Source organism: Hippocampus comes, unplaced genomic scaffold (assembly GCF_001891065.2).
Source record: "Hippocampus comes isolate QL1 unplaced genomic scaffold, H_comes_QL1_v1.1 scaffold261, whole genome shotgun sequence".
NCBI lineage: Eukaryota > Metazoa > Chordata > Actinopteri > Syngnathiformes > Syngnathidae > Hippocampus > Hippocampus comes.
Genome location: NW_017805824.1, coordinates 5,960,381 through 5,977,052, shown reverse-complemented (window position 1 = coordinate 5,977,052; position 16,672 = coordinate 5,960,381). Strand labels below are relative to the sequence as shown.

The window sequence follows — 16,672 nt, the reverse complement described above, 5'->3', positions numbered from 1 at the left end:
CTCTCACTATTCGCAGGGAATCAGGACCGGGCCAGTAGATGACGGGAATCTTTATTTCAGGCTTTGGGCGAACAACATCTGCAACATCTGACATTTTGTCAAACACATTGGACACCGAATTAAAAACAATGCACATCCATACTAATCATCATCGATTATTTAGTCATTTCCTTTTAATAACCTCCACAGGATAAATAAATGCAAAGGCACATTTTGGAGTTATTAATCCTTTGGAATAAATGACAATATTGGGATGAACTTGACACACACACACACACACACACACACAGTAATACATTTCAGTCAAAAACCCTAATTGTTATTCTAATTATGGACTCAGTCGTGTTCATCCAGCGCCAGTGTGAGCCGATATTCAAGACACGAGGGAGAAAGGAGGGATCTTTACAATGGATTATACACATATTGTTTTTTCCGCATGTGCTGGTAATTGGAAAAAAAAAGTTTCAAAAACCCCCACAGTACTATGTGGTAGTAACAGTCAGTTTGTTGGCAGAAAATCAACATCAATAACCAAACCTATTAATGCGAAATAAACATGTGCTTGTTAAAAAATGTGCATACATGCAGACTATTTCCAATCTGATTAAAATAAAATTTAATACAAGTACGAAGAATTGTTCGGATATTTGAAAAATTGGAATAAATACCAGCACATTTGCACATTCAACACAGTCTGAGAAAACTAAGCATGACCCACATGCAATATGAGTTAGTCGCGTGAAGCCTCAGGACCTCTCGGCTGCACTGTGGGTCCCTCGCGCTGAAACACGTCAAAACGTGGCGTTACCTCACAGCGGATGAGGAGGGTGTCATCCTTGACAAAAGCTCGCTGATTCAGCTGATGCAAGTGCAGGAAAGTCACATAGCCAAACCCTTTGGGGTTCCGCTGAATTGTGGGTTTCTTGAAGGCTTGAAGGTCCGGCTTCGTCTCCATCACCTCCATATGATGTTGAGCGTCGGGGCCCTGGTCGAGAATGGCCAAACGGATAGTGCCCTGGAAAGGCCAGCTTAGCTGTCCATCGAACGCTCCTTGCATGGTGTGGACAAAGAGGGATATGTAGTTGGAACAGCGTGGGGCATTGGGGGTCTGCAGGTGCAGGCGGAGGCACAGTTTGTAGCCCGGTCGACCGGTGTAAAAGCCCGGGCTGTGCTCAACCACCGGCAGGCCTGCTTCTTGGTTATGGAGGTGCGCCGAGAAACCTCTGAGACGCCAGATGAAGATGCCGTGACATTGCTGTGCCTCGAGCTCCTTCACTGTCTCCTCGAGCACAGCTACTCTTCTCTGGAGCTGTGCAAGCTGACCTACCTGTGGAAAGGAAACAGCAATCGTGGGATGGCAACCATTGACATGATTCCTGCTTTCCTTTGTATACCAAGGCTTGTTCATGGTGGAGGGTGAATTTGTGCTCGAGGAGCTAGGTACTCCTTGGACTGGTTACAAGTCAATGGCATCACATGAACAATCAGAGTATTCAGTTACTGCAACCACTTAACCTAACATGCACAGTTAGAACATGCTAACCCAGAATCTCTCTCAACTGGGTGGTAGACATGCTTTCTACATGCTCTTCATTACCTCAAGCATGCTTCATGACAGGTACTGTGTACCATAATTTTCAAACTCCTTAACTCATCCTATTGCTTAAAGCAGCATTATTGCATAAAAACTGAACCTTGCAAGTCTCTCATGTATAAAATATGAAAATACCCGAGTATCTTCTAAGATGACAAGCTCACGTAGCTGGTGATCTTGTTTTACTAATCGTCCGTCCATATCCCGGATCCTTTGCATTTCTTCGCTGGGGTGGCATGGGCCACAGCTGTTGCCACCGCTTGCATTTCCCCTACAAGATGATGCTGATGCTGCTGCTGCTGCTCCTTGATCATCAGATGAAACAGAAGGTCCAAGAGCACAAAGTGACTTTGGTGTGGTACAATTAAAGCTAAGGCATCGCACGAACTCCGCCATGTAACGCATGTGCATTTGCGTGAACTCCTGCATATGCTGAGCCAGGTTGTGTCGCTGCATCTATAAAGAACCACAGTTTGACAAAAAGTGTTGGAATAAGGAACACCAAGAGATTTTCCAAATTGTGAGATGTTTGACGTTGCATCACCTACCCTTTCCTTACATCCAAAAGTGCTAAATGTACAGGCAATAGGGGCTTTAGGGCAATCTGTATCACAATGAGAGTCCATCTGGAACATAAACATTTTCGACTTACATTTTTAAACTGCATTTCAGCGGCCCAGTTGTTGCTAAATCACATGAACACATGAGGGGTTCATCTCTATTTGCTCCCCATTGTGTTAATGACAATAGCAATAATACATTTTATTTAAAGGCACCTTTAGAGCACACAGGGACACCATACAATCACAAATACACTAATCAATGTGCAACATTAAAAACACACAACATCCGTTGCAAAAACAAGACTGGGAGAGTATGGCATTCCGAACAGCTGTGCTTTGAGTATGCCTTTCAATAGAGAAATGGAGTCCATGTTGTGCTGTGTTCCAGAGGACGGCAGCAGAGCGACTCAATTCTCTGCTCGTCACAGTGATGGGGCAGACAAGCGGGCCAGTGAAGTGGAGAGAGGATGGCAATCTGTATTATGTCTGAGAGGTACGGCGGGGTGAGCAGGAGGACTTGGAAATGTATTCTAAATTTTACCGGTACCAGCATAGCTGATGTAAAAATGGGGTTGTGTGATAAAAGGGAGGGCTTCTTGTTATGTCCCAAGCAGCTAAAATCTGGACCACTTCGAGTTGATGGGTGATTTGTGAGGGAGACCAAAAAGAAGGGAATTGTAGCAATCGATACTGAAGTGACCAAGCTATCAGCAACGATGACAGGGTAAAAAGAAGTGAGGGACATGCCAAGGTGATTAATACTGCAGAGATGAAAGATGAAAGTATGCTTCTGCGGACTATGTAATTTTATTTATGTGGGCTTGAAATGATAGTGTGCTGTCAACGGTGATATCCAGACACTGAAACTGGCCAAGGGGAAAAACCGGAGTTGTCTAAGGTAATGGTAGTGCTGTTAATTTTGCCAATTGCAGATTTGGATCCAACTAGGAGGAATTTCATTTTGTAGCTGTTGAGGTTGAGAAAAGTTTGAACCAAGCCAATAGTAGAGTTTCAGAGACAGTCTGTAAGGTGGGAGGTGGGGAGAGAAGAGTTGGGTTTGCTGGAGATATGGAACAAATAGAAATAAAAATGCATATTGGAATGTGATAGGTGATGAGTAGATGGGGCCTCAGGACAGAGCCCTGGACCGCACCTTATGTCACCGGGGTGAATGATTTAAGTTGAATGACAATGTGTCACCTGGCCTTTCATTGAAAGGCAGCAGTTTTCATAATTTAATTAACTGAATCTACTAAATGCCATACCAGTGAAGTAAACTGCACGATAACCGGCAATCAAACATCCACTACTCATGTGGTATATGCATACCTGGTCTCTAATGAGATCCAGCGCACAGTACTGGCACTTAACACTTGCAAAGGGACACTGCTGCTCATGAAGCTGAAAGAGAAAGAACACATTGAAAGGGAATGATGACTTGGGTATGCGATGCACGTTTAAAAAATCTTGCTGTGGCAACATTCTTCAAAAAAAATAGTTCAGAGAAAAAAAAACTACCTCCTTCTCCTCGTATACAAAGCTCGCAACACAGTCTGGGCAGGACATGGGTCTCCTTTGGCACTCTATGGTTTTGTGGTCCTCCAGGTAAACTTTTCTCACGGACTGTTGGCATTGTGGGCAGGGCACAGTCGCAAATGGACATTGTGCCAAATGATTCTGGACGGAAAACAGAAAGAAAACCAGGAATGGGTACAGATGTTGAAACTAATCTCCCGGCCTTTCTCAGGGGGTAGGAACCAAGCCTTGTTGGGAATAGCCAAAAACAGTTTCATATCATTTGTAACTATCCGTCCATTTCCTGAACTGTTTATCGAATAGCTTATGCAGAGAGTTGGAGCATGAGGCTCTTCTGCTGACAGAACAATGTGACTGACTGATTTGTTGTTCAGACAAAGATCAATACGCTTGAGTCTCACGAGAATTACTTTATGCTATCCTGATGTCAAACAAGAGAACAACACTGACTGATCCAGAGGGCATGACTAAATAGTTTGATGGGAATAACCACAACCTGAATCAAATACACTTGCTAACTCACAACACAATTCAATCTTAAACTGTTGTAAAATATTTCCATGCTTTTTTTTTTTTTTTTTTTAGTGAGCTGCTGTGAAAAGTCCCACAAGGCAATCGTGGAAAACACTAATTGGAAACAAATCAACGGTGAAATTTTAATTAATCTTGGGGTCTCCATAAGTCTTCTGAAACATCCATTCGCAGAGAAAGGAATACTGTACTTACATCAGGCAGATTTCTATTTTATGTATAGGCTTCCTAATGTAGTGTTATGGCAGATTTTCTCACCTCTAAATGTCGGAGCTCCATTTTGTCCATACAGCCAGCATTTGGACAGCGGACAGTGAGGGAAAGAATCTCCCTTTTGGCAAAGTTATCAGGAAACAGTTGGTCTTCTAACAGCATTTCATTGTCCACGGGGCATCTCTGTCCTGCATCCCTTTATTTCATGCAGAAACATTTTCATCAAGATTGAGTGTACATTAACATATGGAACTTCATTTTTTTGCGACACAATTATAAACATGCTACTGATGACAAACAACACAAATTTCAACACATTTTTACTCATTTTTCAGTTCAGAAATCAGAGATGCAAGTAAATGTTTTTTTTATTTTTGCACTGATTCCGAATCAGCCCTTGTTTTTTCTCTAGCACAACTAGTGTCAAACTCCAGACCTGGAGTTGGGTTCTGACCCGCCGCATCATTTTATATAGCCCACGAAAGCAAATCAAGCATGTCAACTTCCATGACGCTTGCTCGCTAAACTCTGTACCTACATTTCAAATTGTCATATGTAATAAATAATGAGGTTGAGACATTGCAAGCATTTTCTTGTTACGTTATTACAGTAATTTGAACAAAAGTCAAATCAACTACTATTCCTGACTTCTGATTTCAAAACTAGTTAGCCATAAATTTGATGTGTACTGTTTATGTAAGAATATGAGGCGATTACAAAAAAAAACATTCACGTGGTTTCACAGTTATAACGGCCCAGTTTGACACCCCTGCTCTAGCACATCAGGTTTTCATAATAATAATACCAATTGTATAATAGGTAAGATAGAATTATATCTACTATTATTTAAGAATTGAGGATGAGGTTCAATAGCAGGTGGATTTTTTTTCATAAACATTGTATTTTTAATGTGCTGGCTTGTATGGGTCAAACTTAAAGACAAAAATTCAAAATGTCTCAAAACCTGATGTGCTTAGAAAAAAAGTAGACATGATTCAAATCAGTGTCAAATATATGTTTCGGGACACTTAAAGCACTCTGATTAAAATTTGATTAAAACCAGTGGAAACTGCACTTTGGGCAGACTGCTCTGACTGAATTCATTATGAGCCTAAATTAGCGTTGAACATCAAAGCAACACAAAAGCATACCGAATTGACTTCTCAATGCAGCTCTTGCAGAAACGGTGCCCACAAGGTGTTTGAATGGCATTCCTGAGAGCCATCAGGCAGATGGGACACTCATATTTGCTCTCGAGTGGTGGGTCGAACTCCACATCGTACCCTTGCTCAAGGGCAGTAGATGAGAGAATAGTAGAGGCACCAGGACTCCCTGTGGGACTTTGTATGGATTCTCGTTCCCTTTCCAGCATCGCCAAGGCACAATTGGACAGGTCGCCACCAGCAGCTCCCTCATAACTGACCTCCTCCAAACTCCCCTTGTGACTATCAGAGCAAGACATCTGAGGAGGATGACACATAAGTGGAAATTGGTGGGCATACGATGATTTTATCTTCCTCACTCTCAAATAGGGTATTGCGCAATATTTAGATTGCTGACTATTCAAAGACATCAGCTACAACATTCAGAGACACTCCATTACTGTACCTAGGGAAAGTTTGGCAAGTCAACAATTACGGACTTGCTGATGAATAAGCAAACACTTGTTGACGGATATTCGATTGGCTCGACTATTTTAGTGGTAACCGTACGATTGTTTATCACACGTTTATTTTGTTTCTGCTTTACCTTTGATTGGTAGGCTGTTAGAGTTGGATGCGTTTCCATTAGTTTATGTCTAAACTAAACGTTTAAACTTAAAATTAATGAAAACGTACAGAGATCATTGCGTTTGATGGGGACTAGCGATCGAGCTTCCACATGAGGAACTGTTATTTTTACAGTCCAGGCTGTGGTCACCAAATTCAGTTTTTTAAAAGATATATGTATATTAATAACCAGCATAGCATATATAAGTGGCGCCCAACTCTTGCAAGTACGCCAAGACAGACAATAGTGAATCAAATACCATGTTAAATTAAAATAATACCTTGAGCAAGTCGGGAACTTATCGTTTGTACGGCATTTCCTGTTTTAAGTACGTCATCAACGTCAGAACATAGATAAACTAAGGAATAGATGCCACCCTGAGTGTGTCAACCCCACGGATTAAGTCCGTGGTCTGCCTGTTGCTATACGTCAGTGAGGCTGCCATATTGTATGTGTCAAATTAAATTTGCCCCGTTCGTGAACCGAAGAAGGTCAGACTCTGAATATACACCAAAATCAACGGAGCTAATTTTGAACCTAAAAATTCAAAATGTCTATTCCCATATAAATGTCTGTATTTGTCATTACACTGTGCCTGCAATTGGCTGGCAACCAGTTAGGCTCCAGCACGCCAGCGACCCTTGTGGATAAGCGGTTAAAAAAAAATGAATGGATGGATATTTGTCATTAAACACAAACTAATAAATCACTTTAAATCCGATATCATAATATTGTATTGTATTGATTATCATAAACCTCATATAATATGATTAAGTTATAGCCAAGTACCAAACCAATGAATAGTTTGTGATTAATTAAGCACATTAGAAAATGGATAGATGAAAAAGAGGAACAAAGAAAAGGATGTTCATTATTTTATAACCACGATTCTTCACAGTGTTTTGGTTTTGCAAATAAGTTCCTAAAAGACATGACAAAAAGAATTTAAGCATATTTTCAGTAACATCAGTAACAGAAGCATCAAATACAGAACCATACACAATTAATGCACCCCCTACGCAGCACAGATACACAAGAAGGAAGAGCATAAAAAATTACAGCAAACACATTAGGTGTCACGGGTATCTGAAAACGTTGAAGGGATTCCTGATAAAGAAATAAAACTCCTTAACCGTTGAACCATTGAATCACCCAAATAATATGGATTTGTTCTTGTAAAGCCAATGCTTGCTTATGGAAGGTTGACAAACGAACAGGGATTATTTAAATGTTGTAATTACATACCAAGAGAAACTTCAATCAGGTAATTTTAGAGAAATATACAATTCAGTCTACAGTTCCAAACTGAGTGGGCATTTTTCAAAATATATCAAATCCAGTTAATCTTGAAAGTGTTATTCAAAGAGTCACCATTAAAAATATCATCCGTTCATCTCAAATGTATGCATAACAGATTTTTTTAATGCAATGCGTTTTATTTTTCCATTTAAAAAAATGAAGAGCATCTGATCTATATCTTAGATTGTCGTATTAACGCGCAATAAAAGGGCATAACAAGTGACATTCTGGAAATTCCTTCTGCTTTAGTTTTCTGAGTTCTATAGCTTAAAGACAGATCTGTAAGAAGCCACAGATTGAATACTTTTTCTTTTCTCAATAATCGGTGCAAAATAAGAGGCCAAAGTGATGTCTAGTTGGATTGAAACGGTGCATTAATGTTGTTTTTGTCTCTCGGGGTGCAAAGCGAGTTGAGTGCCACCGTGTGGTCGGAGGCCGTTTTGCTGTTGCCACAGCGGTCGGGAGACAGAAAAATGGCGGACATCGAGAAAATCACTCCTGACTCCTTCCCCTGTCGAGTCAGCTGTTCGCCCAAAACGTTTTTCCAGGGGAAGCTTTTCATTTTACTTTGCATACTCATAGTGGACTCCGGAGGAGCTACAACCCACTGGGTTGTCACGGAGGACGGAAAAATACAACAGCAAGTATGACAGCTCATTGAGCCTTTCTCGCTTCTATTTGGTGGCTAGCTTGGAATGCTATCTATGTTAGCTATATCAGTAACATTTATTTATGTATTTTGTTCGGATAATGTAGTTTCGTTGGTTTATTTGAGCGATGTCAGAATATGATTGCCCACCTTTCTTAAGTCAAAATTTCTGAGAAAGTACGTCCTGCAGCTTTAACGATTTATAGTAAAGCGCAGCCTTCACGAGAGATAGTAGGTAAGCGAGGTCAAGATGACCAGAACATATCGGGCTGTCTGTTATATTGTTATCAACTAAGATGATGCTTAAACAAGTCACACTTGCGTTTCGTTTACGTGCCAGGCTTGGGAGAGAATTTAAACAGACTCACGTGATACAACTGAACAATGTACACTGTATCGTGAGTGTATAATTTTGTTTCAAGTTTGATGTTTAATTACTTTCATGTTACTCAACTTGTTGTAGGTTGATTCGCCTTTGAATCTCAAACATCCGCATGACGTTGTGATCTTCATGAGACAAGAGTCTCGGGTTGACTACCTCAAGAAACTGGAGGTGAGAGAGTTTTGACAGTGTGCAAATAACTCTGTCACTGAAAATTATCTGGAGTATTTCTCTACCTAAAATTCAACATTATACGTTTTTTTTAAAACACATCCTCCGTTAATTGCTAAAAATTCACCTATTTTGTGGATTTGTTTGCTCTATATGCAATGTTGTAAAATCCCATAAGATGGTGCCAAATTCCTGTCTGAACGGGAATTGGTTCATTTGAGAGACAAGCTTTGTATACTGTACTGGGGAGGAGCTAAGTTTAGCCTGGGTTGGGAGTGGATGTTAGGAGACTTTGGCAAATGTTGAAATGCTTACACACCTTGAGTATGATTATGTTTCAGGGTGACATAAGATGATTTAGAAATAATTGTAATTGTTTGAGGGTCGCAGTTTGTGGTCTGAGGATAGTCTAAGATAGAAATATCAGCAGTTCTAAAAAAAAAAAAAAAATTGTGGGGATGTCAAGTTCTGCTGGGGCTTTTTACACAGTAGGACTTGCTATTTATTCTCAGGGGTTTCTGTGTTTCTTTAAAATAAAAGCTATTATCTCTCAAACACTTAACTCACTTGTGACTGTTTCTATCTTTTCAATTTTGAACAGAAGCTGCTCGTGGCACAGAAAATCCACATTGAGGAAAATGAGGACAGAGACACAGGACTGGAACAGCGACACTACAAAGAGGATGCAGACTGCATTATGGCCAAAGTACCTCTTGGTGACCTTGACCTGTATGATGGCACTTATATCTCCTTAGAGAGTAAAGATATTCGGTAAGCCATGCTTATGAAAGAAAAGCACTTCCTTTCAAGAAAGAATGTCGTGGAATGTCATGAAAGGCAGTGTTATGTTCACTCTTCTGACTGTTGTCTGACTCACAAAGGATTCAGGGCACCATCTAAGTTTGTTTTGTTTGTTTGTTTATTGAACATAAAACATATACAGTAATAATTTGACAGAAAATAAGGTAAATAAAATAGTAAAGAGGAAAGAGAAATTAGTCATCATTCAACACAGTTATTATGTTCAAGGGAGTAGGAAGAAGTAAAGAACTTATCTAGTCCTACCCCATGTTATATGTTTATATCTATTTGAATCATTTTTATATCAACCAGAAAAGAAAGAAAGTAAGAAGAAAGAAGTCTCCATTAAGGCTCATACTTTACCCTTAACCGTGATATTTTTATACTTTTGCTTTGTATCGGGATTTTATACATACACACCCTGGCACTCTTGTGTTAATTTTCTCTTGTATTCATAATGGATATTTCAATACCTTTCTCTATTTATCAACTTAGTTCTGATTTATCATTATATTTAATGTTTAGAATTTATCATTTTAACTCTGATTGATGTAGGTAGTTTGTACTATTTTTTTAAATTTGTTTTTGAACTCAGCAAGCGATTTACTCATTTTCAGGTCCGTTTCGAAATTATTCCACAGATTAACAGATTAACACCTTTGATAGATACACTTCTTTGCTTGATGTTTGTTCTTGTTTTGAGTTTTTTGAATAAGTTGGTACCTCTTAAATCATAGCTGCTTTCTCGAATTTCGAAAAACTTCAGAATGTTTTGGCAGAGCAGGTTATTGTGTACTTTGTACATTAATTGGGCGATTTTAAAGTCAACCAGGTCATGAAATTTCATCGGATTTAATTTGATAAATCGTGGATTTGTGGGTTCCGTATATTTCGATCTATTAATAATTCGAATTGCTTTTTTTTTTGTAGTTTTAAAAACTTACTGAAAGGCATGGTGACTAAGATAATGTACTGTATATACTGTAAGTTGTTCCGTGTTTCTCTGCATCACCCTGTAGATGTATAGCATGGGTTATTTGAAAATGATTTGTTCTCGTCCTCCTTAGTTTCTTGTAAAATTGTGAAAACAAGTTACTGTTTTTGTTGATTTCCTGAACAATTGTATCATTAATTGAATGACTTGTACCACTGCCCTTTTGTGTGTAGCCCCGAAGACTATGTGGATTTACTCTCCGCACTGCCTCCAGATCTAGAAAAGCCAGACTGTGCAAGAGTTTTGGAATTGCCTTATAGTATCCATGCATTCCAGCATCTCAGGGTGAGTATTCTGGTTAGCTTGTCATCAGTTGCACTTAACCGGATCGCTTCATTTTTAAATGAATGTACTGTGAAACAAATCTATATTTGCACATTGTATGTCATGACTGCTGCAGTCCAATTGGTTTGTCTCCTGAAAGTTTTTATTGATCAGAAGACCAAGCTTGTTTGGGGAGTTTTTAAAAGCGAAGGTAACAAAGAATAAAAATCCACCTTTTGTCGAACCCTTAATTCATAAATATAAATACTGTATGTAACTATGATACATATTATTATAATTAGGGTCCTGGCAGTGAGTGCTTCAAAGTCCCAGTTGATTTTTTTAGTTCTTTTTTTCTTTGTCTTTGTCTTCTGCTGGTGGTGATGATGATGATGATGATGTGCATTTTTGGAGACCCAAAAATGCATGAAAACTCCATATTCTGCATACTCAAAAATACAGCTGTTTTCCTCACACTATGAATAATTTTAATGATCATGATTATCATTTTGGCCATGATCATGCAGCCCAAATATCACCGTATTTGTACAAGGTAATTGTACTACTAAGAAGCACAAAATTGTTAGGCAAAAATCTCCTGGTATCTGCAAACTACGTTCTATAAATGCGAGCAGACTTTCTGTCATGTAAAGTAATAAAATAACGTATAACATGTCTGCATTCTTTCTGGTGTATTGCAGGGTGTGCAAGAAAGGGCAAACCTCACCTCCCCGTTACTTTCAAAGGAGGACCCAATTTATGGTTCTTTGTCACACAAACTGGGCCACAGTATAGATGTGGTGGGCCATCGCATCCATCAAGCATTACTGAGGGTAAACTATTTTTTTTTTTTTTTTTTTGTTTGGACCCAACGATGTAAAGGGTAAAACTTTTGGCACTTAGACATGAGCTCTCTGTATTAATGTTTCTCATTTGTATTTGTCAGAAACAGAAAGAGCAGTTTTTAAGTTTGACGGAGGGTTAAGTTTGCAAGGATGATACTTGCTGTCATTGTGAATTTTCATAAACTGCTGCTGATTCAGCATGCCGAGTGCAATCCTTCCAAGAAAAAACAGTGTTTACAGTGTACTTCAATTTAGTCAAGGTCAGTTAGTGGCTGATGTGGTACAATCAGGTTATCCTTGCGCCATTTCAAAATAATCATCCTCGTTCAGCTATCAAATGGACTACTGTCAGTGTGGGAAAAAAAAACAGGTCTAGAAGTCAGGGCAGTAATCCAACCAAAAAAATAATCATGCCTGTTTGTATGTTCCAGAATACATCATCATGGGTGCTGTACAACATGGCTTCATTCTACTGGCGTATGAAGAACGAGCCTCAAAGGACAATGGATTGTGTGGCGCGGGCTCTGCACTTTTCCCCTAGGTAGCGTCAGCCTCATCACAAGGTCCCTGCTGGATGTTTTGATTGAGTGTGTTTGTTTGAGAGCGGCCACATATGTTCATATTCCCGTGTTCTTTGTGTGTAATTAGGCATCACAAGGATGTCGCCCTGGTTAATATGGCCAACATCCTGCACCGCGCCCATTTTTCAGCAGATGCTGCTGTTCTAGCCCACACTGCCTTGGACCTGCCCTCGGACCTGTTTACCATTCACTACACTTTGGGAAATATTTATGCTGTAAGTTCAAAAAAGACCATATTACTGCATTAGTTACAATTTTATCTTAAACACCAAGGTTCACAATTAATATTATCAATACAACAAGTGTTGATTCTGCGGGGAACAACCCTCAATCTGCGGAGAGCAATTCTTGATTCCACAGGCATTAAAAAAAACAACCTCAAATGAAGTTACAAAGCAAATTCATGTCGAAATATAACAAGATTTCTTTTAGGAACTGATTTGCAAAACCAAAACACTGAACATTGTAATTATAAAATAATCAACATCAATATTCTCTTTTGTCATCCATCCATTTTCTAATCCGCTTATCCTCACAAGGGTCGCGGGTGTGCTGGAACCTATCCCAGCTGTTCGGGCAGGAGGCGTGGTGCACCCTGAACTGGTTGTCAGCCAATCACAGGGCACACCTAGGCGAACACCCATCCGCGCTCACAATCACACTTCGAGACAATTCAGAGTATTCCATTAACCTGCCAGGCATGTTTTTGGTTGTGGGGGGAGTACAGTACCTGGTGAAAACCCAGCCAGTCATGGGGAGAACATGCAAACTCCACACAGGAAGGCCGAAGCTGGAATCAAACCCTGCACCTCTGCACTGTGAGGCAGACGTGCTGGTGTCCCTCTTTTTATTTTATTTGCCTTACTTATAAAGTGCAATACATTTCACCAAATTATGGGTTTGACGCAGAAAACTGTTATTTCAGCAAAGATTTAAACCAAATGTAAACCACAGACTTGGCTTGGATATTGGAAACTTACTGCATACAATGTCTAATAAACAGTAATTCAGCCATGCAGACAGTTCATTCATTCCTTGCAGCAATGATGTGACGTCATCTTTAATAGACATCTCCATGAAATGGGATTGCAAAGCCAAAAAGTTAGCACAAAAATATGCGGGGTGTTTTTTTTTTTTTTTTTTGTCAGTGTAATCAGATATGCGCATACATGTGCATTTAGACAGGTACACAGCATGACTAATGGTCAGCCTTTATACACTAAAAGATGAGAAACAAGGTCTAGGAAAGGATAGGGCTTTTTACTGTTGTGTATGAAAACTGTAGCTAATAAGTGATCTGTAATCTACACATTTGTTTGTTCCAATATTCTCTGCCCTACCAGATGCTTGGGGAATACAACCACTCAGTGTTGTGTTATGAGCAAGCATTACAAGCTCAACCAGGTTTTGAGTTGGCCTTAAGGAGGAAGCATGCCGTGCTCTGCCAGCAAAAGCTTGAGCAGCGCCTCGAAGCCCAGCACAGGTACGCACTTATGCACGTCCATTTTAACAAAGGTAAAAAGTAACTACAGTCAAACCTCGGTTTTCTTCCATAATCCGTTCCAGAAGGCTGTTCGAAAACCGAAATTGTTCGAAAACCGAAACCACGCTCTTTTTAAAATAAAAATGTTTACTGAACACGTCTGCTCACAATGGAAAGCAACACGAGGAAGCGTCACTTCCTCGTCTACCCGAGGAAGCGGCACTTCCTCGTCTACCCGAGGAAGCGGCACTTCCTCGTCTACCCGAGGAAGCGTCACTTCCTCGTGTAAGGAAGGCGAGAGGAGTCAAATGGTGCATTCAAGTGCGCTCAGTTCGTTCGAGAACCGAAATTTGTTCGTCATCCGAGGCATAAAAAACTCGAAATTTTTGGTCGAAACCCGAATTGGTCGAGAACCGAGACGTTTGAAAACCGAGGTTTGACTGCATCAGTAATTGTCGTTTACGTTCCTTTATTAATGAAAAATATAGTAATTAAAATCTCTAATGCTAATTTTATGTAAGTACATACAGGTGACACGAAAATGTATCGTTCGTCGTTTTCTGGTCGATTTACGTGCCGTATACTTTTCTTTTGGCCACTTAAACAACTGTTTGCCTGAATGTGAACAGTGCATCGCCACACAGCGCTCAGGCATTTCGCTGAATAACTCGATAACAATAGCAAAGAGCAGTTAACGGGGTAATCAACAATGCATTACAATGGATGACTGGCGACTCGGCATTCTGTAAATGATGTCACTTGCCTGAGATTGCAGAACAAAAGCATTTTTGTTGTTCAGCGCGTTGCTATGGGTCAAACTATGAACTTGGGTGAGTTGCATTTAAAAAAAAAAAAAAAAAACGAATGAGAGCATGTTTGAAATAGTTTTAGCCCGATATTACTCACAAGTTGGTTGTCATTTTCCCGTGATTTCTGAAAAAAATTAAACAAATGATATGTATTAGTTTAACATATTTGTATTGCGCCACTGAGAATCAAGTACCGGTACTTTTTTTCAGTGAACTAAACTTGTCTGGAAGGGACATGTCAGGCTTGTTCAACTGGTATCCGTGTATGGTGCTTTTCTGCATATGGTGCTATTTACAGGACAGACGCACAGTATCGGCACTGATACTGAAATCGGTATCCGCCACCGTTTGTTCAGCTTGAAAAGCACTTCTTGGCTATAAATACATTTAGATTACGTTTTTAATTGCTTACATTTTACTGTCACTTTGAGTGGTGGACAACCATATCTTTAGTTGTAAACAGCACTTCGGAACATTGAGCGTAATATTTCAATACTCCTCGACCTCTAATGATATCTTGTGTATTTGGTTTACATGAAATAGTTTACTGCATGAATATGACTTCACTGCAGACAATCTCTATGAACAGTAAACCACCAAAATGCTGCAAACAAGAACATACAGTATTACTGACGCACTGCTCTACTTGCCCTTGCAAGAAAGAGACTACCTTTTCTCTTTTTATATACAATCATGTGAAAACACAAGTGGGCAATGATGCGTTTTAGTGATGACAACTATTCTATTTGGTGTTATATGCATATGTAATTATGGCTCTTTTTATAGATCACTGCAGCGAACCCTGAATGAGCTCAAGGAATACCAAAAGCAGCATGACCACTACCTTCGCCAGCAGGAGGTGCTAGATAAACACAAGCTGTTGCAGGAAGAGCAGATCCTGCACAACATTATCCATGAGACCCAAATGGCCAAAGAAGCCCAACTTGGTAAAATGCTCATTGAAAGTTTGTCTTCAAACATAAAACTTTGTAGGCCAAAGTAATGATATTGCATGTTGTGGCATTTGACAGCAAATTTACAGTTGAAGCGAAAAATAACAAACCTTTTTGGGCTTTCGTATAAACACAATTGTTTGAATCTAAATCGTAAGTATGTTATTGGCGCAGGGAACCATCAAATTTGCCGCCTGGGTCATCAGCACCAAAGCCTCCACTGCTCGTTTGATCTGCCTGTGCGCTATCACCGTGGTGACCTGTTTGAACATGTACATTTTGTCCAAGTAAGTGTGATAATCAGTTTTGTCTTGTTGACTTTGTTTGGACAGATACTGTTGTATAAGACAAAGGTCCAATTTTTCTCCACTGTGACCAAGTTTGGTTATGTGTCAATTGCTTACATAAAGATATGTACAATGAACACCCACATACCTGTGGTTTATCAACTGCAGATTTTTATTATTATTATTATTATTATTTATTTATTTATTTTTTACAAATATTAAAAAAAAAAAAAAGTGTGAGTCGGGGAGGGGGGGGTCGCCAAACCCTCTATTGATGATATGTCCCTGTTTTTTCTTGAATTTGTTTGAGTTTAAAAAAAATATTTATATACCGGTACCTGCTTGTCAGTAAACTAAGCAGTACAATGATGAACACTTTAAAGACTCTTGCCTCCCTTTCCTCATAGTTTGGCGAAGAGATATCAGTGGCATCCAGTGTGGCACTTGTGTCTGATCACAGTTCCAATCAGTCAACACACAGCCCTCAGCTCCATCCTTCTGTGTCAGGTGACCAAGATCCTGTTGCCGCCCTTTGGAGCAGTCATCATGATGACACACAGGCAAGACTTATAATTACACTTGACTGTACTCGAGATGCTTATCCTCGCAAGGACTGCGGTCATGCTGGAGTCGATCCCAGCTGTCCTTTGGCAGTAGGCGGGGTACACCCTGAACTGGTTGCCAGCCACTCGCAGGGCACACATAGACAGACATCAATCCACACTCTCAATCACGCTATTTAGAGTGTTCCATTGGCCTACCATGTATGTTTTTTGGAATGTGGGAGGTACCCAGAGAAACCTATGCAGGCACGGGGAGAACATGCAAACTCCACACACGAAGGCCGTAGCCCGGAATTGAACCCTGGACCTCTACACTATGAGGCGAACGTACTCAGCAGTTGATCACCGTGCCGCCTTTCCTTTCTTTTTTTTTTTTTTTTTTTT

The 16,672-nt window shown here is 39.9% G+C and overlaps 2 protein-coding genes across 3 annotated transcripts in view; one reads left to right on the top strand and one right to left on the bottom strand.

Moving 5' to 3' along the window:
• Positions 1–452: 452 nt before the first annotated feature.
• Positions 453–6,550, bottom strand: traf6 (TNF receptor-associated factor 6). The gene is made up of 8 exons (XM_019886540.1): positions 6,488–6,550; positions 5,589–5,899; positions 4,483–4,633; positions 3,676–3,834; positions 3,487–3,558; positions 2,143–2,220; positions 1,730–2,050; positions 453–1,327 (listed from the first exon to the last, which is right to left on the bottom strand). Exons 2-8 carry the CDS (start codon positions 5,897–5,899, stop codon positions 731–733), a joined length of 1,689 nt encoding a protein of 562 aa, XP_019742099.1. The 5' UTR covers positions 6,488–6,550; the 3' UTR covers positions 453–730.
• Positions 6,551–7,946: 1,396 nt separating this feature from the next.
• The window catches only part of ttc17 (tetratricopeptide repeat domain 17), a 24,956-nt gene continuing 16,230 nt past the window's right edge, over positions 7,947–16,672 (top strand). Inside the window, exons 1-11 of one of the 2 annotated variants that reach the window (XM_019886534.1) lie at positions 7,947–8,150; positions 8,619–8,708; positions 9,310–9,479; positions 10,677–10,788; positions 11,469–11,600; positions 12,044–12,153; positions 12,261–12,408; positions 13,537–13,676; positions 15,272–15,432; positions 15,613–15,725; positions 16,133–16,285. In XM_019886534.1, coding sequence (XP_019742093.1) covers positions 7,980–8,150; positions 8,619–8,708; positions 9,310–9,479; positions 10,677–10,788; positions 11,469–11,600; positions 12,044–12,153; positions 12,261–12,408; positions 13,537–13,676; positions 15,272–15,432; positions 15,613–15,725; positions 16,133–16,285 — 1,500 coding nt within the window. In that variant the 5' untranslated portion in view covers positions 7,947–7,979. The remainder of the gene's footprint in view (positions 8,151–8,618; positions 8,709–9,309; positions 9,480–10,676; positions 10,789–11,468; positions 11,601–12,043; positions 12,154–12,260; positions 12,409–13,536; positions 13,677–15,271; positions 15,433–15,612; positions 15,726–16,132; positions 16,286–16,672) is intronic. The other variant, XM_019886533.1, reaches the window with a different exon arrangement.